The sequence below is a fragment of the Culex quinquefasciatus genome, chromosome 2 (genome assembly GCF_015732765.1).
Source record: "Culex quinquefasciatus strain JHB chromosome 2, VPISU_Cqui_1.0_pri_paternal, whole genome shotgun sequence".
Classification (NCBI taxonomy): Eukaryota; Metazoa; Arthropoda; class Insecta; order Diptera; family Culicidae; genus Culex; species Culex quinquefasciatus.
This window is the reverse complement of record NC_051862.1, coordinates 174,518,329-174,546,313: the sequence shown is the minus strand read 5'-3', so window position 1 is coordinate 174,546,313 and position 27,985 is coordinate 174,518,329. Positions and strand designations below refer to the sequence as shown.

The 27,985-nt window shown below is 39.3% G+C and overlaps 3 protein-coding genes across 3 annotated transcripts; 1 reads left to right on the top strand and 2 right to left on the bottom strand.

Moving 5' to 3' along the window:
• Window positions 1-20,211: 20,211 nt before the first annotated feature.
• LOC6033132 (cytochrome P450 4d1) lies at window positions 20,212-21,972 on the bottom strand. Its single transcript, XM_038252883.1, has 3 exons — window positions 21,742-21,972; window positions 20,667-21,683; window positions 20,212-20,606 (listed from the first exon to the last, which is right to left on the bottom strand). The coding sequence occupies exons 1-3, from the start codon at window positions 21,902-21,904 to the stop codon at window positions 20,263-20,265; spliced, it is 1,524 nt and encodes a 507-aa protein (XP_038108811.1). The 5' UTR covers window positions 21,905-21,972; the 3' UTR covers window positions 20,212-20,262.
• A 490-nt stretch (window positions 21,973-22,462) lies between these two features.
• On the bottom strand, window positions 22,463-24,488 carry LOC6033131 (cytochrome P450 4d1). Its single transcript, XM_038252884.1, has 4 exons — window positions 24,424-24,488; window positions 24,008-24,345; window positions 22,931-23,950; window positions 22,463-22,875 (listed from the first exon to the last, which is right to left on the bottom strand). Exons 2-4 carry the CDS (start codon window positions 24,168-24,170, stop codon window positions 22,535-22,537), a joined length of 1,524 nt encoding a protein of 507 aa, XP_038108812.1. The 5' UTR covers window positions 24,171-24,345; window positions 24,424-24,488; the 3' UTR covers window positions 22,463-22,534.
• A 765-nt stretch (window positions 24,489-25,253) lies between these two features.
• Window positions 25,254-25,948, top strand: LOC119766831 (cytochrome P450 4e2-like). Its single transcript, XM_038252885.1, has 2 exons — window positions 25,254-25,522; window positions 25,578-25,948. Exons 1-2 carry the CDS (start codon window positions 25,360-25,362, stop codon window positions 25,859-25,861), a joined length of 447 nt encoding a protein of 148 aa, XP_038108813.1. The 5' UTR covers window positions 25,254-25,359; the 3' UTR covers window positions 25,862-25,948.
• The last annotated feature ends 2,037 nt before the right edge of the window (window positions 25,949-27,985 follow it).

The following is a 27,985-nucleotide window of genomic DNA, read 5'->3' as shown; positions in this document are numbered from 1 at the left end:
GGATTGGGACGGGAATGTTAGTTAGCACAGGTTGCTACCAAAGGTGGGTTCTATACGATATCCACACCCCCACGTGTGCCGGAAAAACTACTTCTACTTGGGATTTTGTTAGTGGGAAAGGGTAATGGCCAGGATTCATCATAGAGGATGATGATGCGACCCAATAATCAATAAATTTTGTTTAATAGTGTGATGGATTATGAATTCTCAAGGCAAACAGTCGGATGATGCAATAAACCAACTATTATCCTTTAAGGGAAATTCAGAAAAGGTTATTCCACCCAGTATGTATATGTATATATTCATTTAGAAATTCTGAGTTAAAATTGATTTGATTCACAGAAAAAAAAAATCATGGTAAAATTATATCTCGGAAGGGGTACATTTTTTATGTCAGAAAAATTTGTGTAATTTTACCGCTGAAAATGGGTAATTTTACCACATTTTTGTTGTAATGTCGCTTTTTCAGTCTAAATTGAGGTAAAATTACATCTTAAAAGAGGTAATATTCAACCTTCCAAAATTACACGTTCCAAATTTACACAATTTTTTACAGTGATTATTAAAACGTTCTTTGAAAATAATAGACAGAAAATCACTCATTTTTTTCTACAAAACTAGCAAAAATGGTTCTTATACGATTTTTCTACACACACAAAATAACCAAAGTTGCTTTGTTCAAACCCAACAATCTCGGAGAGGGCTGCGCCTTTGCTGGCACGGCTATTAAACAGTTGAAGAGTTTGATAAATACAGTCCAGACTCGATTAACCGAAGGCCTTGGCAAAATTTCCCTCCGGATAATCGAATCTTCGGGTAATGGAATCATGACATTTTTTTTTGTTTAATTTTTGATGATCGAGCTTAAGTATGACAACAAACTACCCTAAAGTGATTTAGATTTTTTAAGCCGAGATGGCGGCCAGAACGGCGGTAATGAAATATTAAACATTTTCTAAAATAATGCCATAGAACTCAAATTTGATGTAAAAAGTAAGAAAAAAAACATTAAAAATTTCCATACAAACAGTCAGATATTCGATACATCGAATAATCGAGTCTGGACTGTTAACGCAAACAGGTTCTTGACACTTCGGTCAAGTAAGTGTCCCATACAAATGGGCTGCATATTGCTGCGTTAAATATGTGTATACCTACTACATAAACCTACGTGCAACAAAAACGTAACTACGAACATTTATCTCAATGTATGAAATGAAAATAAAGTCATCACTGAGATTTCAGACCACAACCAAGAGAGAAAATAATCAAACCACACCAACAAAGATTGCCCAAATCATCTTCATTTTGCTCACCAGACTAGAAACAGAGCCATCATATTTCCCCTCGGTCCGCCTCAAAAACTAGATCTGATTTGGACTGGAGAGATGTTGTTCCTTCGGGATCTGACCTGGCAAGCCTAAGACGATGGTGGCGGCGACGGCGAGCATGACATCATTATTACCATCGTTATCCTTGGCGTCCCTCGAGGAGAGGAGACAACTCCGGCGGTGGCGTCGCGACACCGGTGAATATTTCTCAGTGTGGTGTGGATTCGAGGGTGGGTTCAGAAGTGAAAAATAGATGACACTCTGTCAGATGGTGAAAAATGGCTCTCCAGCCTCCGCGAAATGTTTTTCTTTTGGAGTCACGACGGGGGTGTCGAATATGCTTCAAAAGGATATCTGCCTGGTGTATATGTTATACCCCGTGCTGTTGTTTTGTAAAAGGTTCCAGTGTGGGAGGAAAGCAACATTTTATTTTTATTTCCTTCAATCTGATTTGCATATTATTATTCGTGGCTTCACACCAGCCATAAAAATGCACAAAGTTTGGTGCCGTTGCTGTCTCTTTCAATATTTTATTTGTTTTCCTCGGAAAACTCGCCACATCCGCCGAGAAAGTTTTCCCAACCCGCCAACCGGATTCAACGCATTTCGCATGTCTTTGGTGAAGTTTGACGATTCGGGATCGGCTTCCGGCAGTAAAACTCAGCATCCGGTAGGACTTTGAAGGGTTAAGACGCCGCGTCGGGAATAGAAAATGTCGAAATGTTTTTTTTATGTCACTGAAGTTTTTTTCAAGGTTGAGGAGAGAAATAGAAATGTTCTTAACCAATTGTAAACTTTTGATTTTTCAGCTATCCCAATGATCGAAGAGTTCTATAAAAAACTGCTTACAACATTGCGCTCAACTTTCCGCCCTGACACCCCCTCCACAGCTTCAATAACTTCCAAAGACGCCGCCAAGAACAATCAAACCCGACAGGGAGAAGAAAACATCATTGTTAGGTCGTTGGAAGTGATTTTCAATCAGAATTTTAATACAAAATGCACATGTGACCCCGGCCAAAGTTGATTTCCTCCCTCTCCCCTGCGAAGACTTTCCTGTCGATGCAAAACTCTTCCAAGAATCTTGCGTTCATGCCCGGGAAAAGTTCTATTGTTGTCATGTTCTGGGGCTAGGCTTGGTTGGGAGAAATGAGATTGTAAATTTTAGAACGACTCCATTCAGGACTGCTTTTCAGGACGCAGATGCTTTAGGCTGAGTGGGGTGGAGGGAGGTGCTTTGACATGTGCAACTTCTTGAGATTTTCCGGGGTCCATAAATATTTATTTCTATTGATATTCGAGAGGGTTTCAAAAATTGATTGCATGGGGTTTACGACTGGTAATGATAAGGGATGCAGACGAGGACTTTCCATTTTTATTGAACACATGCAAAATGTTTGCAAAATTTGCATACCCCCGTTAAATGAGGGTTCAGTGAACATAAATCAAGCCAAACTGAAACAACAACAACAATAACTGATTTGGTTTTCTTGTCAAAACTGATACTCTCAATTGTGAAAGGGCAGACGTGCAGAATGGGCACAATGGGCTTAATGAACATTTTTGCAATTAGTACACATGACGTTGTTGTGAGTGACATTATCTAACTCTATTATGGGGACGTGCTATGATGATGCTCAGGAAGGGGCAGAGTGTGGTACACGTGACACAAAACATAGAACGGATACAAATTTTTTTTGTTTGCCATTTTTTTCCCCCATTTTGTGTCGAATTTCATCTGTTTCAGGGCTGAATGGAATTCTCATTTGCTATACTAGGAATTGCATGTTTCTTTCAGCATAATATATGCTCTTTAAAAAACAACTGCCATTTTTTGATTGCAACATAATAAAATCAAATGACTGGAAAAAACTGTATTTCAGTATTTATGTTTAGATATTGACAGAATTATTTTAAAAAGCACTATGTATAAGCCTATTTCTGTATTATTCGCTTAAACATCAAATTCGAGCTCTGCGACCCCATTTTAGTCCATTTCGTATATTTAAATGCAAATTTGCCTTTTAAACGCATCTCGGAAATAAAATTAACAGATTACTTTAAAGCATTTTCGAGGTAATATTTGAGTTGGCAAAAGAATTTCCTCTTAAAGATTTCTAAAATTGCGAGTTTGGTGATTTGACTGCATGTAACTGTGTATGATGTGATTTCCATAGTAATTAATGAAACCGTTGTGAAATTTTCTGATTTTTTCCAAGGGTTTCCAGAAGCGTTTATTACTTGCCAGTCTGCCAATTAATTACTCAAATTACTGGTCCAAAATGATTAATTACATAAATTACTTAATTACTTTTCACTACGATAAAATACATTTAATTTAAATTCAAGTATTCATTTTTACGATTCTAAACTAAATTATTTCAAAAATTATGCTATTTATTTTTTTTGTACCGATCTGGATATTGTGAGTTTCGCGTATAATTTTTATTGAAAATAGCTATAAGCGATCGAACGTCAAAAATGCCCCCCACTAGAGGGCGCTGAAACTTTGGGTGATGTTTACATAATATCCTACAGCGAGTTAATTGGTATGAAATTTGGAATTGTTTTATTTTTTTATAAAATTGACATTATTTTTTATTTATACCATTTTCATGTAAAAAATAAGTAGCTCAATTGATAAGAACATTAATGATTGTATTATTGCCAATTTAACCTGATCATTATCTGATTCGAAATTCTATTATGTTTCACGTTTCAATCAACCGAACCCTTATCAATCAATTGCAAAAGAAGATTATTTAAGTTGACTTACGTTTTTGAAGTCGTGTTTGTCATAAAAGCAAAAAAATACTGTACTGTTTCACGTTTTAAATTAATTAATAATTTAAAATAATTTTCAGTTTATTGCAAGCCGAATGCCATTAAAATATGAAAGTTGTTTGAAAAAAGGCTCCTTGATTTTTCAAGCCAAACATAAACTTTGACAAATATTTGCAGCAGCTTTTCATGAAAATTGTGAAATTTATCAAAATAACGTTAAGTTTTAAAATGTTTTTCAAACATTGGTTTGACATTACTTTGTATGTTTTTTTTCTCAAGCAAATTAAAAAAATCCGTTACTGAAAATACGGATAATGTGAAATGTGACATTTACATTGGATTTAATTTCGGCATCGGAATATTAGTCGATTTTAGCTTCACTGAGTTTAATTTTTTACATTGAAACATTTGTCTCAAAAATATTAGGAAATTTGTCGGGAAAATAGCTTAGCTCTTAAAAGAGAGATATTACAGGACTGTCAATTTCTGCAGATTATGAAAAAATATTTAAAAAAAAATATTTTTATTTTTATTGAATTTTAAGAGCGAGTCCACGAACAAAGCATACCCATCTCGCATCGACCTCACCAAACTGCCTGAAATTTTCAGGGGTTGTTTGTACATATAAAACTAGCATCTGGCCAAAATATGAGCACATAGGTCAACGGGAAGTGGTGCAAATCGGGACACAAAGTTTGAAGGTTCAAAAACGTCAGAAATCTTAAAAATGCTATAACTTTGGCAAAACTCAATATAATTTCAAAACTCAAAATTCATCTGAAAGGGCTTAAAAAACGCATTAAAATTCAGGGAGAAACATCCCAATTGGTTAAATCTAAAGAGAGTTATTGGCATTTTAGTGAAAAAATAGCATAATTTTCAAACTCAAATAAAAAAGTGTTCCATCCAGATATCAACTCGGTTCGACCTGCAGCTTGTAGGGGACATCTGGGACTACCATCTGAGACTGAGAACGCTTTGGGTAAGGCAGTTTAACATATTAAATAGACACTTTTACTTTTTGTGAATTTTTTGGTTGTACATTTTTGCTCGGGGGACCCCTTAGATCACATTTTCTGGTGATAATTTTATCATATTCGTGTTCCTGAGACAATTTTACAATAGAAACATCCATAAAAATGTTTATTTTCATCCATTTTAACCCTATACAAAATGAAAGTTGAAAAAAATTAAGAAGCTGCTTTTTTCTGGTGTCATCTAGTATCCTTGGAAACGAACTTGATTTTCAATAAATGTGAATCGAAGATTTTTTCAACTTTCATTTTTTAAAGGGTTAAAATGGATGAAAATAAACATTTTTATGCATAAAACACGAATATGATAAAATTATCACCAGAAAATGGGATCTAAGGGGTCCCCCGAGCAAAAATGTACAACCAAAAAATTCACAAAAAGTAAAAGTGTCTATTTAATATGTTAAACTGCCTTACCCAAAGCGTTCTCAGTCTCAGATGGTAGTTCCAGATGTCCCCTACAAGCTGCAGGTCGAACCGAGTTGATATCTGGATGGAACACTTTTTTATTTGAGTTTGAAAATTATGCTATTTTTTCACTAAAATGCCAATAACTCTCTTTAGATTTAACCAATTGGGATGTTTCTCCCTGAATTTTGTTGCATTTTTTAAGCCCTTTCAGATGCATTTTGAATTTTGAAATTATATTGAGTTTTGCCAAAGTTATAGCATTTTTAAGATTTCTGACGTTTCGAGACGTAAATAGTTTCGATGAAGAAGTACAATTTAAAAAAAATCTATAACTTAAATTACTCAAAAATTACTTTAATTACGAATTAATTACTTTAAATTACTCTAATTACCATGAATTACTAAGTAATTAAAGAATTACCTAATTACCAGCTAAAAATCAAAGTAATTATTAATTACTTGCCAGTCTGAGGCCTTGCTGGAAACCCTTGATTTTTTCTACAAATAGATATTTTTTCTCATTTCATAGTTCAGACCAAATTATAAAATGATTCAATTTTTTTTGAATAGATCAGAAAATTTCACAAAACATTAATTTTCAACACAGAAAATCGGACCTATTGTTTCCGAGATATCGTCAGTTGAAAATTACAGGCCAAATAGGACAAAAAAACTCATTTTGAACGATTCGAATTCATTGTGAGGCTGTATATCACAATCTGATTGTCTTATTTTCAAAGAAAATTGCAGAAAATTTACTTGGATTTTGAAAAATAGATTTTTCAAGAAGTATTTTAAAAATGCAAAAAAAAACAAAAATAAATAAATAATGGCATATTTTATCAATGTACTTGAAGACCAATTCGATTGCAAAGTTGATTTTGCTTAAAAAACTGATTTGTGATAGGTTTTCGATATTTTCCAAAAAAAAACACGTTTATCAACATTTTATATCTTCTAAACAATCATGCATGACTCAGAAGATTGTTTGTGTTTCCAATAAAATAATTAAAAATTTCGAGAATTAAAATAAAGGGTATTTTGAGAATTAGACTTTTAGTGATAAAACGTTTCATTTACAAAATCAGAAATTTTCTTCCGAGTACATTTTTTTCGAAAAATCCTAATCATAACTTACAACTTTGTCGGAGTCACCAAACTGATCAGAAAATCCCTTCCGTGATACAGAATTTCATACATTATTCATGTGGTTTTGACAAAGTTTTGATTTTTTTGGGTTAACTTTGGCAGAGTTTTTGTTAATTATATAGGTGTAAAATTAGAAGTTGCAATATCAACTGTTTCATGATATAATATTACCACAATTCAGACTGAAAAGTTACATAACGCTATAATATAAATAAGTTTACACATTTTTAGCGATAAAATTACACTTTTTTTCTGATATTAAAGTTGTACTCATTCCCAGATTTAATACTATCATGTCTTATTTACTGTGTGAAGGGTAAATTTTATAGAATGAACATTTTAAAAGAGTCTGAAGTCGTTAAAGCTACTGAAACACAAAGTAAAAAAAATCGTGGTAATATTATATCTGGGAAAAAGTAGGATGATTGAAATAAGAAAACAGTTATGCCTTTTTTTTATTGCACGGATATTTTTTTTTAACTAACCGCTGCATTAAAAAAATATGATTTTTTCTTGATGTTTTTCAACGAAGTACACAGTAAAAAATTGTGTAATTATGGAAGGTTGAATATTACTTCATTTATGATTTTATTTTACCTCAATTTAGACTGAAAAAGTGACATTACACCAGAAATGAGGTAAAATTACACATTTTCAGAGGTAAAATTACACATTTTTCCTGACATAAGATGTTATATTGTCGTGATTTTTTTTGTACTGTGTTGATTTAAAACTTTGAATTTGTTTAATTAAATTGATAAAAATATATTGTCTAAAGATGTAAATATTATCAGCAGGAATAACAGCATTTGTTTTAAAAGCTATTTAAATCAACGAAAACATCGTTAAAATTTTAGAGTCGTCCCTCCTGAACTATATTTTAATATCAGAAAGCTGGGAGCCTAATCATTGGACTGAAAATAATATCTTAAATATAATCCTAACAAACCCATTGCATTTATTTCTAAAAGTTTTATTTTCGTTTATTTTAAATATTATGTTTTGTATTATTTAAACCAATGTATAATAACATATGTGTATTTTTTTCTATTTAAAAACAACCCTGTTCATCCAACTAACTTTCAACTTGCACTGTAGTTCACAGTCTCTTGAACCCAATCAGAAGCAAAAAAAAAAACGGAGGACCGCTATCTTCGTCAACGCTGTTGATTTGACCCTACATTGGGCGGCTGGTTATTCGAAACGGAACCCCACCGATGAGTATGCAAAGTTTGGGTTTTATTTTTTCAGCACTGTTATTGTACCTCCACCATCCAACCACTTCTCTGTCCGTGCCTTGTACAGAATGCAGTTCAGGACAATTCGTTCGCATGCAACGTTACCTCCTTGCAGTCAGCGTAGGACGAAACTTTTCAAAGTGAGCTTGTCTGATGCAGACTGATCTGAGCTTGGCTCACACATTCACGTTGGATTGTGCTGACATACACATGGTTGAAAAAAAGCGGGAAATTGAGAAGGACTTACTAGTAAGCGTTAAATTTATTTCATAAAAATTTTGTTTTGCGAAAAAGCCATTAGAAAAAAATGCATTAGATTGGTGCGCTGGAAGTGGGGACGCGAAGTCGTGATTATGCAGGTTAATTTTTTTTTGTGTGCTTTTGTGTCGCTATTCGTTTGGGGTGAGTGATTGTGGTAATCGAATAATAGCATCATTGGTGCGCTGGAAGTGGGGACGCGAAGTCGTGATTATGCAGGTTAATTTTTTTTTGTGTGCTGGTAATCGAATAATAACATCATTGGTGCGCTGGAAGTGGGGACGCGAAGTCGTGATTATGCAGGTTAATTTTTTTGTGTGCTTTTGTGTCGCTATTCGTTTGGGGTGAGTGATTGTGGTAATCGAATAATAGCATCATTGGTGCGCTGGAAGTGGGGACGCGAAGTCGTGATTATGCAGGTTAATTTTTTTTTGTGTGCTGGTAATCGAATAATAACATCATTGGTGCGCTGGAAGTGGGGACGCGAAGTCGTGATTATGCAGGTTAATTTTTTTTTGTGTGCTTTTGTGTCGCTATTCGTTTGGGGTGAGTGATTGTGGTAATCGAATAATAGCATCATTGGTGCGCTGGAAGTGGGGACGCGAAGTCGTGATTATGCAGGTTAATTTTTTTGTGTGCTTTTGTGTCGCTATTCGTTTGGGGTGAGTGATTGTGGTAATCGAATAATAGCATCATTGGTGCGCTGGAAGTGGGGACGCGAAGTCGTGATTATGCAGGTTAATTTTTTTTGTGTGCTTTTGTGTCGGTATTCGTTTGGGGTGAGTGATTGTGGTAATCGAATAATAGCATGCCTTACTGAATTATTTGTGTCTTGAACGTAATTTTCGTTGAGTAATTAGTGTTTTTTGTGATCTTAATTAATTGTTTTGTGATTTTCAAAGCCCTTCCTATATCATCGTTGATCGGAAGGCACGGCGTCGGGTAAATTGTGTATAATTTTTTCGATTTAGGTTTTATTTTTTATGGTGAAAAAGCCATTTCTATATAATGATCGGAAGACGCACTGACATTTTGGAATAATTAATAGTGGAGTGAAATAATTGTGAGTGAGTGATTTTGTGTGTTAACCAGAAAGACCTTCCCATAGCATCGTTGCTCGGAAGGCTCGCCGACGGGTCTGTTATGAAAGTCCTCCCCATAGCATCGTAGCTCGGGAGGCATCGAAAAGCCAATACCTTATCCTACTAACCCAAAAATATTAATCACGTGATGCTTGAAGGAGATGCTGTGGATTCAACGGTCTCAAGCGGTATCAACAAGTATATAGCGAAAAACTGTGTGCTTGATGAGTCTGCAACTTCAACTATCGGACTAACATTCCTCCCTTTCGTTGAACTGCAGGCTTCTTGGGAGGGCGCCGGTATTGACTAATAAAGCAGGGATCTTCAGAGGTTAAACAGTGAACGGATGGTTGGCTCCCACTAATCATTTTTGATTCATTGTTTAACTTCAGCTGATCTGTCAATAACGGAGTAGCAGCTCATTGGCAGTCAACCATGCTCATGCTCATGCTCAAAGCCATTAGAAAAAAATGCATTAAAAATAATTTTAGAAAATGGACCAAAATTGATTCCACCACCTTAAATTTCACCAAAAAAAAACCCAAAAAATCCAAATAAAAAAACCCTTACCTCGGTAGCCCAACGGGGAACTCCCTGAATATGCCAGTGGTTTTTGGTCGAGGGCCATCATATCTTCCTTTCCGGTCGACAAGTTCATCACGATTCATGTCTGCGGCTTCTGCTCGCTCCGCTGTTCGTGTGTGAGTGTATTTCAACAAAAGATACATATCAAAGAGGTCCTCCTCACAAACGAACGCATGCATTCATTTAGGAGGAGAGCCCTTTTCCATTCTCTTTTTCTTTGAGTGGGTTCACACACAAAAAAAAGCTCCCGTGGCCATTTTTCGTCGACTGTCGTTCGTTTCGTGGAAATGACAGAAATTTGCATTCGTTTGTGGTTTGGAAAGCTTCAGAAAAGCTCACCCCTCCTTGTCCAGCTTGTCATCCAGTGGGACTGACGGCTGATAAGATTATGCATGTTTGCTCGTGTGTGTGTGTGTGTGTGTGTGTGTGTGTGTGTGTGTGTGTGTGTGTGGAAGCAATTGTGATTTTCCTTTCTTCCGTGCGGATGAGTCCATTCTTGTTAGGGCAGGATAATTGGGTTTTGTGAGATTTTTAAATCTGATCCAGGAAACAAAGGTACGCCTTCTGGATTGACTTTCTTAGATGTTTTGGTCAAATTTTGATACATCATATGAGTTAAGCTACTGTCACAAATTTTCAAAATATCTATGAATTTGCGAGAAAAATCTCGATCAGTGGTTCCAAATTTCATAACTTTTAATTTGATTAAAAAGCTCAAAATACTAAAATAAACGTTAAAAAAAAGTAAATCTTTCCCTGTTCCTGAGGGGAACACCCTTGAAGAGTATCGGGGCCGGCATTTACAAAGCGGATTCAGTGGCAATTTCATTCTCAACTTAAAGTTAACATGTCAAGGTTAATGTTAACATTCCATAGGTCGCCTCCCTAAGGTGTCGTGATAAGGTCCAGTTTGTGACGATACACTACCTTCCCTTTACTAAGCAATCGATTCCAGAAACGAAAAGATCACCAGTTGTGTTGGTCTGAGCCGGGATTTGAACCCCGGTCTAAACGTTAAACCAAGAATTAATAGTTTGCAATCGATTTTAGAAGCCGGGTTGCCAGGGTGCCAGATAAATCTGGAAATGCTGGATTTTTCAAGTGTCAAAAAATAATTAGTGTTGTTCCAATTGAATTATAAAATGCAAAATTAGCTTGTTGAATATTACAATTTTAGATTCAGGCAGAAATAATTTTTAAAGAAATTTAGTTATTTTTTTTAAATAAACGTATCTGCCGCAAAAATAGTGGTACTGGAAATTAAACAGATTTGCTGATTGCTCACTCACAGGCTAAATAAGCATTTAGAAAAGTGAATAGCACAAGAGGCTGTTGAAACTCATACACCCCCAGCAAACATGTACAAGCCGAAATGGTTAACATTGGTTATTTTTGCCTTTCTTACTTAAGAAAGGTATTGGTTTTACTTTATTGCTCGACATCACTTCTATCTCCGTATATAGAATATTTCTATATTAAAATTATGTCGGAAAATCCCAAAAAAAATACACTACACCTATTTCAGAAGCTCTATCGATTGATTAAGACAGAACTCGTCTATCTAAAAAAACATTAACGACCCCCGGGTCTTTTGTGGGCTCTGTTGCAAGTTTCTGCTCATTTCTAGGCGTCCGAAGGTTATGTGTGGTGAGTCACCCAAAACCTCTTTTACGCAAATGGACCGACGTTTTACTTCCCCATCAGATAGAAGGCCAGGAGGATAAGGCGGGAATCGAACCCGCGCCTCATAGCAACTTAGGAATCGGCAGCCGAAGCCGCTAACCACCGCGCCACGAGGCCCTCCTATCTAAAACCCTCGAATTTTGTGAGAAAAAAAAATAATCCCAATGAGATTAAGTGATGTTCGTGTGAAGTAAAATTTCGCAAAATTTTGTGCCGCGTAGTTCTTAACTCCCGTATTTTCTATTTTGATTCTTCCTTTTGTATTTGAAAGCTGTGCTGAACCTGGACAAGTTGCCGATCGAATTTCGTTTTTTTTGGGTTTTGGAATTCATCGAATTACACTTTTTTTTTATTACATGAAGGTCGAAAATTGACATTTCCAATTCAGGTTAGTATTCCAATGATTGCTTTTCTCGAGTTCAACATCCTCCCAACAAGATTCATAATATTGGTTCTGTTTTGCAGATTTTAAATATGTTTGGTTAACTTACTATTTCTGGTTGTTTTCACCTTTTTCACTCACTAAATGCTTTTGAATTTTTGGACCTTGTAAAAAAATATTATTTTCAGCGTGAAAAATCACTTAGCCTAGTTCTTACCTACAATTATAACAGAACTGTCTAGAAATGCATATTCGTCTCACGTGCATTTTTAAGCCCTTTTCCGCATTGATCTCTGAATTTATCGAACATTATGATTTTATGCATGAGTTGAAAACCAAAACATTCGCCTATGTAAGGGTATTTGATCATAAAAGATCTTCAAGTTACTGAAAAATGCATGCAGGGATTAAGTCTCTCTAAAGACACTTTTTTAAATTGATTATTCGATCGTTAAGATAGTGGCACAACTAATTAAACATAAAGTTTCTAAGGGTTTTGTAGTTGATAAGTTTTTCGAATAATTTATGTATAATTTTGCCATCCCAAATCAAAATGACTGATGAATGAGACTAACTTCTCTGCCATCTAAATTGATGAACTTAAAACTTCACACAATAATGATCAATTTTAAATTGACGTTGATTTTTGACAAGCAGAAATGTTTGAAAAAATCGTGTTTCCGAAAACGGGATGTCACTGTAAAAGCAAAGGAAAAAGATTTTTTGGAAGCTTTTGAATAACTTTTGTAAAAAATGAACAACTTTCTAGAACATAAACTTTTTTTTACTAACACAACAGTCCTACTTTGGTTTGATGCAAAGTTAATTTTTTATTAAGGGATTATTTCATACACAAAGCAAAAGTCGATAATGAGCATACATTATGATCTTAGGAGTTGTTTGGCCTTAAAAACTTAAAAAAAACTAGATACGTCTTGTTTAAGTTAAATTTAAATAAAAGTCAGATGAGATTTGACAATAAATAGTTCCATTGTAATTCAATAAAATTTCAGAAAGTTTAATTAGGGGAAATATACCCATTCTAATCACTCTAAGCATTTCGACCCATTATCATCACTTTTGCAGTTTTCCGCTATTAAATCAACATTTTTAGTTACATAAACAACGGAGAATTGCTTGCTCACATTTATTTGAGCTTTTTGTTACTTTGGAACAGTAAAAAACACTTTATGAAAGCTGTAATTCATAATTAAAGTGCTGATATGCCGATAATAGAAATAGGCTGAAAAAGGGTATAGTTCCCCTACGTTAAGAAAAATAACAGGAATAGTCATTACCAAAATATATGCATTTTGTGGCACATGATTAAGTTTGGGGCATAGTCTTTACGAAAATATATGCATTTTGTGGCACATGATTAAGTTTCAAAACAATGCGCATGCTTTTGGGTAATTCTCCGCCAACTCACACAGCCGTTGTCCCGACCCCTCTTCGGTTTGCGTGAAACTTTGTCCTAAGGGGAATCCGTTTTTTGATACTTCGTGACGGAGGGGCGGTAGGACCCCTTCAATTTTTGAACATTCGAAAAAAGAGGTGTTTTTCAATAATTTGCAGCCTGAAACGATGATGAGATAGAAATTTGGTGTCAAAGGGACTTTTATGTAAAATTAGACGCCCAATACTAAGAATTCCGAAAAAACGTATTATTCATCGAAAAAAACACTAAAATAGTTTTAAAAACTTTGCCATTTTCCGTTACTCGACTGTAAAAAAAATTTCGAAACATGTTATTTTATGGGAATTTTAATGTGCTTTTCGAATCTACATTGACCCAGAAGGGTCATTTTTCATTTAGAACAAAATTTTTCATTTTAAAATTTATTGTTTTTTCTAACTTTGCAGGTTTATGTTTTAGAGTGTAACAATGTTCTACAAAGTTGTAGAGCATACAATTACAAAAATGTTGATATATAGACATAAGGGGTTTGCTCAAAAACATCACGAGTTATTGCGATTTCACGAAAACAAGTTTTAAAAAAGTTGGTTGTCGTTGATAATGGCCGTTCATGGTCACCCGCGACAGGCACGGACGACGAATCAAAGAGAAACGCAAAAAGTAACTTTTTCAAAACTTTTTTTTTCGTAAAATCGCGATAACTCGTGATGTTTACAGGCAAACCCGTTATGTTTATGTATCAATTTTTTTGTAATTGTCCGCTCTACAACTTTGTAGAACATTGTTACACTCTTAAAAATAACCCTGCAAAGTTAGAAAAAAACACGGAATTTTAAAATGAAATTTTTTGTTCTAAATGAAAAATGGCCCTTCTGGGTTTTTTTTCCCTTTAAAATGACATGTTCCAACAAAATTTACAGTCAAGTAACGAAAAATTAAAGAGTTTTTCAAACATTTATAGTGTTTTCTTCGATGAAAAATACGTTTTTTCGGAATTCTGAGTACGCCATCAAATCGTGTGTCTAATTTTACATAAAAGTCCCTTAGACACCAAATTTCTATCTCATCATCGTTTCTGGCTGCAAATTATTGAAAAACACCTCTTTTTTCACATGTTCAAAAATTGAAAGGGGTCGTACCGCCCCTCCTTCATGAGATATCAAAAAACGGACCTCGGATTCGTGATCAGGGACAAAAGTTACCCCTAGGACACAGTTTCACGCAAATCGAAGAGGGGTCGGGGCAACTTTTTCCGATTTCGTGTGAGTTGGTAGAGAATTACCCTTTTTCAAAATTTGTAGCGTGTATTCAAAGTATTTTGACAAATTATTTTTTTCAGCTAAAGACTCTTAAGAAAATAGTTTGAATTACTCAAAAACCTAACAAAATCGTAAAATTTGCTTTAAACTTTAAACTTGACTTTCAGAAATTAAATATTTAATGCATCTTGTGTTTATTTTGTGGAAAGCCACAAAGACTTTTAAAAGGTGATATTTCTTTATGTTCAATAAACTGCAAATAAAAACATCATTCCATGAATGTCACAGCAATTTAGACCCATTTCTAGAAAATAAAAGCATACCATCACTCAATTGAGCCCAAGTGTCAAAAGTTAATTTAATAACCTCTTCATGGAAAGCATTACTTGAACGTTCGGCATGCGGCGGCAGCGCCCATATGAAATTATAATTCATGATAATGAACCAAATGACAAACGCTTGCGATCCGCCGCCATCACATGCTGCTGGCGAGACCCGACCGGAAGTGCGAGTCCTGTTTGAAGTCATAAAAGGCTCGCCTCACTCTCCTTCACTGTATGGGCGCGCGCGAAAAAATATACCGGGCCCTTCGAGTGACATTTGGTTTATTTATGATTCCACCATGTGTGTGTGAGTGTGGGAGGCAAGCACGTGACAAGTGCCCCCACGCCATGTTGGATTTATTGCGTGGGTGGTGGGATGGGAGGGGGGGGGGGGGGTCTTGCGATGGCAGCTTGCCAGTATGTTACATTTTGATACAGTGACGATTCTGATTTAATGCTCTATTTAATACCCATCAAACACATTATGGCGGGCTGATGGTTTATGGAAAGGCATGACGGCGGTGAAATAAAGGGGGTGATAAATTTATGCTTAAAGCTTGATAGCATAGATGAAGACAAAGACGAAGATTTGATCAGTTTTTGTAAGTTAAGCATTTTTAATTTGAAATGTTTTGTATTAGTACCTGCTTTAACATTTTGTCCCACATTTAAATTCAAAATTAAAATTTCCTTTCCTAAATATTCCTACTGCTCATAAAACTACCGGACAACTCCTGTTCCCGATACAAGAACGCCCCAACAATTACCCCCAGATCATGACCCTCTAGCGTCCGTCCATAAATGGTCCATCCCCGGATGTGATACCTACAATATGTACAATCATTTTTCAACCAACTTTCCGCCCCTCCCGACTATTTGACTTTGAGCTGAGGGCCCGAGGCCTTAAAGCCTATTATCACCGGAAACCCCAAAGCAGCACTATAATGTGGTTTTAATTTAGAGATATATGCGTCCTGCTGCAGCCCTTCAATAGTAACGGGAAGGGGGGAAGTAATACAAACTACTAACTAGCCCCCCGGTCATCAACCCGTTTGTTCGTTACTTTGCGTTGCGTTTTATGGCACTACATGGGAAAAGTTGTTCCGGAAACTTTATTTCCGACAAAAATGGCCCCTCAAAATGTTCTCCAGAATGGGTCTAATTCTGGACAGTACACGATGACCATCGTTTCAAAAGAATCTAGTAGGTAGATAGCATTTCGTTGGGGTCCAGTTGAGTAATGGGTCACATTTTTCCTCGGTGACATTGTTCGCATAATCGTTATCCTCCCCCACTGGCTGTTTGGAGGCCGTAAAAAAGGACACAATGGTCCCGGGGACTGCCCCGAGGGAAGAGAGGTCAATTTGGGGAGGGATTTTCAACGGTGTCATATCGGAATGTGCTGTAAAAAGTGTGTGGGAGTGGGTTTTCTGTGAAATGATGAGAGAACAAGTGGGTAGCATTTTATTGCGCAAAAGAATGTAATGGTTGAAGATTTGGCAGATTACGATGACTTTAATTGGCAAGAAGGTAATTTCATTGAAGGTTTTACCCAAACAATCCTAATTGTTAATTTTGCAATTTCCGAGTCAACAGTTTACTTTTTCACAAAAATCGAATTGTAAAATAAAAGCTGGCCTTCTCAGCTACCTTTTAACAATGCGGGTTTTGCAAAAAAGTTCTGGCTGTATCTGGCTGTGAGGCTATGCGCCCTTTACAAAAGTTGCTCCAGAACTCTAAATTGTTCTTGTTCTTGTTCTTGTTCTTGTTCTTGTTCTTGTTCTTGTTCTTGTTCTTGTTCTTGTTCTTGTTCTTGTTCTTGTTCTTGTTCTTGTTCTTGTTCTTGTTCTTGTTCTTGTTCTTGTTCTTGTTCTTGTTCTTGTTCTTGTTCTTGTTCTTGTTCTTGTTCTTGTTCTTGTTCTTGTTCTTGTTCTTGTTCTTGTTCTTGTTCTTGTTCTTGTTCTTGTTCTTGTTCTTGTTCTTGTTCTTGTTCTTGTTCTTGTTCTTGTTCTTGTTCTTGTTCTTGTTCTTGTTCTTGTTCTTGTTCTTGTTCTTGTTCTTGTTCTTGTTCTTGTTCTTGTTCTTGTTCTTGTTCTTGTTCTTGTTCTTGTTCTTGTTCTTGTTCTTGTTCTTGTTCTTGTTCTTGTTCTTGTTCTTGTTCTTGTTCTTGTTCTTGTTCTTGTTCTTGTTCTTGTTCTTGTTCTTGTTCTTGTTCTTGTTCTTGTTCTTGTTCTTGTTCTTGTTCTTGTTCTTGTTCTTGTTCTTGTTCTTGTTCTTGTTCTTGTTCTTGTTCTTGTTCTTGTTCTTGTTCTTGTTCTTGTTCTTGTTCTTGTTCTTGTTCTTGTTCTTGTTCTTGTTCTTGTTCTTGTTCTTGTTCTTGTTCTTGTTCTTGTTCTTGTTCTTGTTCTTGTTCTTGTTCTTGTTATTGTTCTTGTTCTTGTTCTTGTTCTTGTTCTTGTTCTTGTTCTTGTTCTTGTTCTTGTTCTTGTTCTTGTTCTTGTTCTTGTTCTTGTTCTTGTTCTTGTTCTTGTTGTTCTTGTTGTTCTTGTTGTTCTTGTTGTTCTTGTTGTTCTTGTTGTTCTTGTTGTTCTTGTTGTTCTTGTTGTTCTTGTTGTTCTTGTTGTTCTTGTTGTTCTTGTTGTTCTTGTTGTTCTTGTTGTTCTTGTTGTTCTTGTTGTTCTTGTTGTTCTTGTTGTTCTTGTTGTTCTTGTTGTTCTTGTTGTTCTTGTTGTTCTTGTTGTTCTTGTTGTTCTTGTTGCTCTTGTTGTTCTTGTTGTTCTTGTTGTTCTTGTTGTTCTTGTTGTTCTTGTTGTATAGGGACAAATACCCAACGCTAATCGATCGAGCTAAGTGAGTCAATTGCGGCGAAGCCGGGTTAAGTAATATTAGCTTACCAATGCAGTTTCGTGGTTTGTTTTTGTTTTTGTTTTTGTTTTTGTTTTTGTTTTTGTTTTTGTTTTTGTTTTTGTTTTTGTTTTTGTTTTTGTTTTTGTTTTTGTTTTTGTTTTTGTTTTTGTTTTTGTTTTTGTTTTTGTTTTTGTTTTTGTTTTTGTTTTTGTTTTTGTTTTTGTTTTTGTTTTTGTTTTTGTTTTTGTTTTTGTTTTTGTTTTTGTTTTTGTTTTTGTTTTTGTTTTTGTTTTTGTTTTTGTTTTTGTTTTTGTTTTTGTTTTTGTTTTTGTTTTTGTTTTGTTTTTGTTTTTGTTTTGTTTTTGTTTTTGTTTTTGTTTTTGTTTTTGTTTTTGTTTTTGTTTTTGTTTTTGTTTTTGTTTTGTTTTTGTTTTTGTTTTTGTTTTTGTTTTTGTTTTGTTTTTTTTTGTTTTTGTTTTTGTTTTTGTTTTTGTTTTTGTTTTTGTTTTTGTTTTTGTTTTTGTTTTTGTTTTTGTTTTTGTTTTTGTTTTTGTTTTTGTTTTTGTTTTTGTTTTTGTTTTTGTTTTTGTTTTTGTTTTTGTTTTTGTTTTTGTTTTTGTTTTTGTTTTGTTTTTGTTTTTGTTTTTGTTTTTGTTTTTGTTTTTGTTTTTGTTTTTGTTTTTGTTTTTGTTTTTGTTTTTGTTTTTGTTTTTGTTTTTGTTTTTGTTTTTGTTTTTGTTTTTGGCCGTTGAATTTTTTTTTCAAAGAATATACCCCTCTCCCCCTTTCCCAGTCAGTCCAAAAAATCAAGGGTCTAAAACATATTTTTTCATCAATTTTAAAAATGTTGATGATAATTGAAGTCTAATCTTCTAAAAACAATCAGAAATGCATTTTCGGCTCGTGTTAAAATATTTTTAGTTTAACGAAATTCCAACAACACAAAAAAAATCCGTTCAACACTTCACAAAAAAAACGCATTTTTTTCAGGATAAAAAATAAATTTTTGTCAATACTTAGAAATCTTGAATATTACTGATAGCAAAACAACAGAACAGGTGTATAATGCATTTTAAAACATTTTTTTCATTCAAATGTCGAATCCGTGGTCTGTAATTTTTTTTTAACTATAAGACTTGCGTGTGTGTGTTTTTTTTCAATGAAATAAGAGGATTACGATCATTAGGTTCACAAAAATAGCAATAATATTTGCACAATTAACAGTTCGGTGCAAACTACCACCTCTCCAACGACCTGTCCAAAGGTGTAAAATCAGCGCCGACAAACAAGCTGCAGAGCAATTTGTCCTCCTGGTCCCCTCCCCCGCACAACGGAAACCGGAAGGAAGTTACGACAAGCGGCTGACAAATTAATCGCCGCACCTCCCCCCCCCCCACTTCCCTTTGAAAACAATTTCATTCAAAACGATAACATTATCATGACCTGCTGCAGCAAAGTGGCCTCTATGTCGTCGTCCTGTTAGTCAACGGTGTCGTCTTCATCATCGCCCTGCAGAACCACCCCCGTCCCACCAACCAACAAGCTGGTGCTGGAATATTGGAACGCGGTGGAAAACCATTAATAATCGGGGTCGTGCTGGAGTTGGGGCGGGGAAGACCCCAGTAGAAGATGGTAGCGTAAAATGAGAAAATGTTAAGTAAATGAGTTATGGGTCTCAAAGGGATGGTATTAATCACTGGTGTGGAGCTCCAGCTTTCACGGTCCCCGGCCCATATAATGTGCCCCTCTTTGGCCTACGGAATCGGGGAAAAAAGCCTTTTGTTGAATGGAGGAAAATTCACGGCGCGGAAAATATTTAAAGATTGTGTAGCTCATTTTTCCTTCCTTCGGTGTTCAAAGAAAGGCCCAGCTTCTTAAGAAACGGCTCATTTTTTCCTGCTGTTGCTTTTCCCCTGGATGCTGTCAACAAGGAAGGATGGTGAGTACACACTGCTAATTAATAAGGATTACACTAATTAGTGCTGACAGTGCCGGAGCAGGCCAGAGAGGCAGTAAATTAGGGCGAACTGCAGCGGCGGTGGCGACGTCCTACGAGGAGCAAAAAATATGGGTTATGCGGGAATTCAGTGACGAAGGAATCCTGTTTGTTGCTGTCAACTGGAATTAGCGCGAGCTGACATCATTACGGGAGAGCGCTGGCAGTGAATAACTGGACTAATTGGTGGAAAAATAAAGCATAGAATTTCTTAATGACCCTGTTTTAAGTATACAGCTGATGTGATTCTATAGACTTGTTGTTTTGAAAAATCGTCAACAATAAATTGTTGATCCCAAAAGAAATCATTGATTTTAAGAATCTTATGAAGTTTATCGATAAATTAATCAAATTAAAACAATTGATCGTCAGTGAATAACTTAATAGTCATGTTAACATATGAATTGTTGATAGTTTACGTAATAAGGCTAGTAAAACTATAAAATTATCACTTTATTCACACACAACATTTCCCACCACCCATCAACCCTCGCGACGCACAATTTTAATCGGAATGACGTCATCCGGTCGAATCACCAAATCCGCCTTCAACCGCAGCCGATCCATAGACTCGCCGGGCAGAATCCGATAGCTTGCCAACATCTTTATAATGGTCACCTTGAGCTCCATCATGGCGTACCGTTGGCCGATGCAGTTCCTCGACCCGGCACTAAACGGGATGTAGTCGTACGGTCCGCGCTTGTCTTCGTTCGTCTTGGAGAACCGTTCCGGGTCGAACTTTTCCGGGTTGGGCCAGATTTTCGGGTTCGTGTGGATGTTGCAGATCTTGATGGAGATGTTGGTGCCGGCGGGGATCGTTACGCCATCTTGGGTAGAGTAGGCATTTTTTGAAAAGGTTTAAAACTTATATAACTAAGTATACTTACTCATTTCCATGTCCTCTAGCAGGCACCTTCCAATGATGGGAACAGGAGGGATCAACCGAAGTGATTCCTTCACGACCATGTCAAGATACTCAAACTCTTGAATCTTCATGTTGGTCAGCTCGGCGGTCTTCTTGTCCTTGCCCAGAATCCGATGTATTTCTTCGTATAATCGCTGCTGCACGTCCTGGTACTTGGCCAGATGCCAGATGGTGAAAGAGATCCCCGAAGTGGTAGTGTCGTGTCCTTCAAACATAAAAGTGTCCACTTCTTCACGGATGTCCTCACGACTCAGAGGCTTGCCGTTGACGTTCACACTTAGAAGCAGGTCCAGAAAAGTGATTCTACGTTTAGTGTAAACGTCCTCTTCCTGCTGTTCATACGACACCTTGGAGTTAGCTTGCTCCTGTTCAAGCATCTTCCGGCGGGAATCAATGACGGAATTGGTGAAGTTGTGCAGCTTTTGGATGACTCGCTTCTGTTCCCGTGCGAACGGATACAGGAAAAACAGTGCCGGAAAGGATCGTAACACGCTGAACACGCGACGTAGGATGAAGGTACTCATCTGTTTGACCGCAATCGCGTACTCGTTGTTGGGATCTTTCTGCGCGTTCACCTGAACTCCCATCGAAGTTTCACAGATACTGTCTAGAGCGTACAGTGTAACGTGCTCGTAGATGTCAAACTCTCCCTTGCCAGCATGAGCATCCAGCTTGGCAACTAGAATGTCCGCTTCCTTGTTGAATGTATCCAGGAAGTTCTCGAGCATCTTGAAGTGGAACGTCGGAGTAATGATCTTCCTCCTCTGGAACCACTTCTCCCCAGTAGATATCAACAGACCCGTTCCCAACCAGGGAACCAAAAAGTCGTACGGCTCCGACTTCTTAATCGACTTGGCCAGCAGCACCTTCTCGACATTCTTCGAGCTGGACAAATCTAGCACCAAATCGTTGAACGCAGCGATAATGGCCACATCCTCTCCGTGCACCTTGTGCCAGCCGGTGATAATGTCGAAGATATCTGCGGAAAGCAACCGAGATTAGCTGGCTAATCAACCAAGAGAGCCGTCAAATCTCACCTGGAATACTCTTCCCAAAGAACACCGGCGTCGTCCCGAGAAAGTAATTCGACTCAGGTCCATCAAAGTGCGAGCGGATGTTCAGCAGAAGCTGGCGCCGCTTGTGGTAATTGAACAGCACGTAGCCAACCGTAGCAAGAATTAACGAAATAATGAGCAACATTGCGCCCGTGACAAGTACGTACCGGCTCACCGCAGCTACCCAACTGAAACGGGCTTTGGCGAGTGCGCGAGCAGTTCACCTAGGAACGGTGTAGGTGATAACCAGTTTTGATGGTGTTCTACACCGCAGACGAGATAATGATATGGGAGCTAAACTGAGGTACTAATGGGAGCTTACCGGGGAAGTGACAGGGCAGTTTTAGTAGTTGATTAATTGTTAGGTGATTTAGTATTAAGATGTTACTAGTCAATACTTTTTTTTTACGGATTTTAGAGTCATTTTGTGTTAATTAACCATTGAAAAGCCAAACAAATCATTGTATTAAAATATCTAAAATAATTCAAACAATACATTTTAGTCACAAGCATCCATTAAACCTACCTCAACGTTAATAAGATGCTATCAAACTTATACGATCACACTCTCCGTTGATTGTTCGTTTTGATGACTAAGCTATTTTCCCACGATCAAATGCTTGCAAATTGATCGCGTTGAGAACACCCATAATTAAGTATCCCATATGTGAACCGACAAACAACGCTTGTTTACGACTGAATAGCTGATAAGACGGTGCACGATAAGACGTTCTATATTTGGGTCCACCTTAGCGATTACAAAGTGCCGAAAATCTCAACCCCTATCCACAAGCTTAATCGGAATGGTTTCGTTCGGCCGGATGACCAAGTCCGTTTTGAACCGCATCTTTTCCATCGATTCGCCGGGCAGTATGCGATAGCTGGCCAGCAGCTTGATCAGCGTGGCCTTCAGCTCCATCATGGCGTACCGCTGGCCGATGCAGTTCCTCGAGCCGGCACTAAACGGGATGTAGTCGTACGGGCCGCGTTTGTCTTCGTTGGTTTTGGAAAAGCGGTCCGGGTCGAAGCGCTCCGGATCGGGCCAGATCTTCGGATTCCTGTGGATGTTGTAGATTTTGATGTTGATCTGGGTCCCAGCGGGGATGGTGGTTCCGTCTGAAATTTGATATAGAGTTGATGTACAAGGGTTGTAGATATCCACGAAACTTACTCATTTCCAAGTCCTCGATCAATTGTCTTCCGATGATCGGCACCGGTGGAATCAGCCGCAGCGATTCCTTCACAACCATGTCCAGATATTCAAACTCTTGAATCTTCACATTGGTAAGCTCAGCCGTTTTCTTCTCCGTCCCCAAAATCTGATCGATCTCGTCGCACAACTTCTGCTGTACGTCCTGGTGCTTTGCCAAGTGCCAAATCGTGAACGAAATCCCCGAAGTAGTCGTATCGTGGCCCTCAAACATGAACGTGTCAACTTCTTCACGGATGTCCTCACGACTCAACGGCTTACCCTCGACGGTAACACTCAGCAGCAGATCCAAGAAGGTGATCTTCCGTTTTGAGTACATGTTCTCCTCCTGAAGATCAAACGCAACCGTTGAGCTTGCTTGCTCCCGTTCCAGAACCTTTCTCCTCGCGTCGATCACGGAGTTGGTGAAGTTGTGCAACTTCCGGATGACGTTCTTCTGCTCCTTTGCAAACGGAAACAGGAAGAACAACCGCGGGAACGAGCGCAGCGGGTTGAAGATCCTCCGTAATATAAACGTACTCATCTGCTTAACCGCAATCGCATACTCATTACCAGGGTCATCCTGGGCGTGAATCTGCACCCCCATCGAAGTTTCGCAAATGCTATCCAACGCGTACAGCGTCACATAATCGTAAATATCAAACTCCCCCTTCCCCGCGCGCACCTTCAGCTTCTCCACCAGAACGTCCGCCTCCCGGTTGAACACCTCCAAAAAGTTGTCCAGCATCTTGAAGTGAAACGTCGGCGTGATGATCTTCCGCCGCTGGAACCACTTCTCGCCCGTCGGCACCGTCAGCAGGCCCGTGCCCAGCCACGGCTCCAGGAAGTTGTACACGAACGACTTTTTGATCGATTTCGCGAGCAGCACCTTCTCGACGTTCTTCGAGCCGGACAGATCGATGACCAGCTCGTTGAACGCGGCGATGATCGCGATGTCCTCGCCGTACACCTTGTGCATCTTGGTGATGATGTTGAAGATGTCTGGAAGTTTGCTTGGTTTAATGGGGATTTTGAGGCTCAATCATGAGACGAACTCACCAGGAATGCTTTTGCCAATGAAAATCGGGAAATTTCCCAAAAAGTAGTGCGTTGGTGGTCCATTGAAGTGTGACTGGATGGCGAGCAGCTTTTGTCTGGTTTTGTGATAGTTGAACAGCCAGTAGCCAATCGTGGCAAAAATCACGCTTAGTACTAGCCACATTTTGGGTGACGTCTGTTCAATGCTCGGAACAGTTCTGATACTAGCGTGGTTAAATTGATGATGAACGATTCAGACCCAGGGAGGTAATCAGTTCGGCTGATAAGTGGCTCCAAAAGTTGCACTTCAAAAGCGATAAGAGTTACCAGTTGAATTATCGAAAATTGCATTGTGGATTCTGAAATTTATAGAAATTTATATTGGAATCAAGGTCAAAGAATCTCTAAACAAGGAATAATCTCTAAGCTAGTCAAACCCAAGCGCAGCTAATCTCTCGAAGGGATCCTGGATATTGTCCGTTCCTCTCGAAGGTACACGCCGCGCTGCATTTCAGAATGTGCCGCAGACATTGTTGCCAGCGATTTTCTGCACTTTTGGTGCAATAAAAAACATACCCGGCAACAATGCCATGCGATTCGAAGAACAAGATCAACAAAAACAAAACGCACAGTATGGGATTTGACAGCGCGCATTTGCCGAAAGTGCGGTGCGTCGAGGCTGATATGCCGCGTGTCTTTTTCGGGAATACGCGCAATAACACCCAGCCGGGCCCTAAGCTGACAGTTTTCGCGAGTTGCGCGTATTCACCGACAGATGGCCATTAAATACGCCCATTAAATACGCAACTCGAAATTTGCATGGGAAACTTTTTTTCGTGACGGCTTTCGCGGCACGCTCACTTCTACTTTTCTAGACTAATATCTGAACGCGGCGTATCTCTATATAAGTTTTTGAGGAAAATGATTCCAGACTGCTTATTAGTCGTTTTAAACCGAAACAAGCTAAAAACTATATTTATTTAAACTATTCGCCTTTTTCAAAATTTTGGCAGGATAATATCGAACACGCTCAGTTTGTATGGGAGCTGTCAACATGCTCCCGGGCTGATAACACCAGACTTTTTGAGTGGCCAGGTCTACTGCGTGAACTAAACCGCAGAGACGATTCGTTAAATTTTATCGAGCTTGAGCATGACTTTATCGTTGGACATTTCTGAAAAGAAGAGATAAAATAGAAGATTGCTTGCTAAGATAAAGCTTTTACAAGTGAAGCAAACATAATTTCAAAGATGCTCGCAAGCTTATCAGCTCCATAGTGTTGAGCGGCTGCTGCCGCTGCTCTCACATGTTCTCTAAGCTCGTATCAGTTGGATGGCAGCGGTGACCGAACGCGTACAGAGATTTGACCGGCGATGCTGCTCTTTATTTCGTTGATTCTTGCCACGGTTGGCTACGTGCTGTTCAACTACCACAAGCGCCGCCAGCTGCTGCTGAACATCCGCTCGCACTTTGATGGACCACCGTCCAAGTACTTCCTCGGGACGGCCCCGATCTTCTTCGGCAAGAGCATTCCAGGTAAGACTTCTTTGTTGATTTGCGCTAGAAAGATAATCTAAATAGCATCTTCAAGATATCTACGACATAATCACCGGCTGGCACAAGGTGCACGGAGAAGATGTGGCCATTATCGCTGCGTTCAACGAGTTGGTGCTAGATTTGTCCAGCTCGAAGAATGTCGAGAAGGTGCTGCTGGCCAAGTCCATCAAGAAGTCGGATCCCTACGACTTTATGGTTCCCTGGCTGGGAACGGGTCTGCTGATTTCTATTGGGGAGAAGTGGTTCCAGAGTGTTGGCCGGATTAGCAGAGTACCGACGGCAGCAGGGAACGCGAAAAGGAGGGACGGATCCGGTTAACTTTGCCGGAAATAAAATACGCGCGAGTAACAACAAAATGTGTCTTTATTGTTGCGAAGCTGGCTTAGGAACTAACTGTGTGTGACGTGTCACTTTTTCTCTTGAACGGCGGCGCCGTTGTGCGCAGGGTTGCATCCGCGCACGTCACCTCCAATAGGGTGGCTCAACACTCCTCCTCGCGGATTCATCCCTGGGCTCCTCCGTCGTCCAGTTTTGGCACCGCTCTATTCTTATCTCTCTTGATCCTGTTGATCTCCTCCTCCTGCTTGCAAGCAACGAGATAATCTACGTAAATGAGTAGAAATATCCCGTCCTTACCGATTGGCTGCTTGTAGATGCTCGAATCCGAATTGCACCGCTCGAATCTCAACCGCGACAGTTTTCCGGTGATCGTTCGGTGCCACACTCGCGCCGCTTGTTTGAGACCGCAAATGCTTTTCAGCAGTCGGCACACTTTGGTCTGCTTCTTCTTGCTGGCGTTGTTCGCTCGAACCCACTCCTCCTTTTCAGGACAACGTACAGCTTTCTCGTACGCCGCTGGTTCGTCCTGCTCCATCACCACCAGGCCGACTTCGTAATCCTCTAGTCTGGCCGGCAGCTGTCCTCGCGTAGATCTGTCCGGCAACACTCGCAGCTGTTGTCCTTGATCTGCTGGATCTGTATCCGGTGCTCGCGGTACGGCCTCCAGCGCTGGCAGTTGAGCATCCGCCCCGCCCGTTCCAGGTGGTTCACCTGGCGCCGCCGCCTCTTGCACCGCTTCTTCGCCGTTGAACAGATCCTCGGCGGACTCGTAACCCTCGAAAGAGTCATCATCAGACAGCTCGTTTCGCACGATGGGCTCCATCGGGGACCCTTCTTGATCTTCACTGTTGTGCTTCGCTGATTCACTTTTGAATTCACTGCACTTTCTCTCGTCCGGCATACGCAAATCCTCGACAAACTTCACATCACGACTTATCGTCACACGTTCACTTTGTTTGTCGACAAAACGGTATGCTTTGTGTTCGTTGGAGTATCCCACAAACACTAGTTTTCGCGCTTTCACGTCCATTTTCTTCCTTTTCTGTGCGGGCACCTGCACCCACGCCTCACTCCCGAAGATCTTCATGTGCTCTAGGCTGGGTTTCCTCCCGTACCATTTCTCGAACGGACTCATCCCAATCGACCGCGACGGTAGACAGTTCTGGATGTAGGTCGCCGTCAGCACGGCTTCGCCCCAGTACTTCGGCTCCAACTCTGCATCGCGCAGCATACACAGAGACGACTCCTTGAGATACCGGTTCTTTCTCTCGGCAACTCCGTTCTGCTGCGGAGAGTACGGCGCCGTGAACTGGCTCACGATTCCTTCTCGGCGCAGAAATTCCTGCAGCGCCTTGTTGACGTACTCGCCGCCTCCATCGGACCGAATGATGCGCGGGGTCTTTCCGATCTGGGTCTTGCAGAACTTGACAAAGTTTTCGATCTTGCCCGCAGCGTCGGACTTGTTCCGGATCAGGTACACGAACGTCATTCTGGTGTAGTCGTCGATCAGCGACAGGTAGTACCTGTTTCCGCTCGGGGTTTCCTCCATCGGGCCGCTCAAATCCGTGTGCACCAAATCCAGCTTGTCCTTCGTGTCGTGCACAGCCTGCTTCGGAAACGGAGTGCGAGACATCTTCCCTTCCATGCAGCTGCTGCAGAGCGTACGTACGCCGCAGTCCTCAACCTTGATCCCTTCCGCAAACTTCCCCGGAATCTCTTGAACCACCTCTTGATCACGGTGACCGAGCCGACGATGCCAGGTGTGTAGGCAGTTGGCAGTGTGGCTCCTCTGCACTGTGATCATTGCTTGGTCCGGAGTGCACAATCGGTAGAGGCTTCCGTGGCGAGTCCCTTGGGCTGCTACTACTCCTGCACGGTTCCGGACTTCACAGCGTTCGCCGTTGAACACAACTTCGAATCCTTTCGCCGCAAGTGTGCTCACCGAAATCAGTCCGCTGGTGAGTTTGGGGACGTAGAGGACGTCGTGGAGCTCGATGTCGACCGGATTTCCTTCACCGTTGACTCCGACGATGGTTCCGCTTCCGGTACCTCGAACTTCCGCCTTCTCCCCGTCTGCGAGCGTCACGCTGACGCTCACCTTCT

What these genes read in the sequence shown, in the direction of transcription:
- LOC6033132 (XM_038252883.1), bottom strand. Translation starts at nt 21,904, where the DNA reads ATGTTGCTCATTATTTCGTTAATTCTTGCTACGGTTGGCTACGTGCTG. An exon ending in CTTTGGGAAGAGTATTCCAG is followed by an intron (nt 21,684 to 21,741) that starts GTGAGATTTGAC and finishes TGCTTTCCGCAG; the next exon opens with ATATCTTCGACATTATCACC. An exon ending in GCTAGAGGACATGGAAATGA is followed by an intron (nt 20,607 to 20,666) that starts GTAAGTATACTT and finishes ACTCTACCCAAG; the next exon opens with ATGGCGTAACGATCCCCGCC.
- LOC6033131 (XM_038252884.1), bottom strand. Translation starts at nt 24,170, where the DNA reads ATGTGGCTAGTACTAAGCGTGATTTTTGCCACGATTGGCTACTGGCTG. An exon ending in CATTGGCAAAAGCATTCCTG is followed by an intron (nt 23,951 to 24,007) that starts GTGAGTTCGTCT and finishes GCAAACTTCCAG; the next exon opens with ACATCTTCAACATCATCACC. An exon ending in GATCGAGGACTTGGAAATGA is followed by an intron (nt 22,876 to 22,930) that starts GTAAGTTTCGTG and finishes ATCAAATTTCAG; the next exon opens with ACGGAACCACCATCCCCGCT.
- LOC119766831 (XM_038252885.1), top strand. Translation starts at nt 25,360, where the DNA reads ATGCTGCTCTTTATTTCGTTGATTCTTGCCACGGTTGGCTACGTGCTG. An exon ending in CTTCGGCAAGAGCATTCCAG is followed by an intron (nt 25,523 to 25,577) that starts GTAAGACTTCTT and finishes AGCATCTTCAAG; the next exon opens with ATATCTACGACATAATCACC.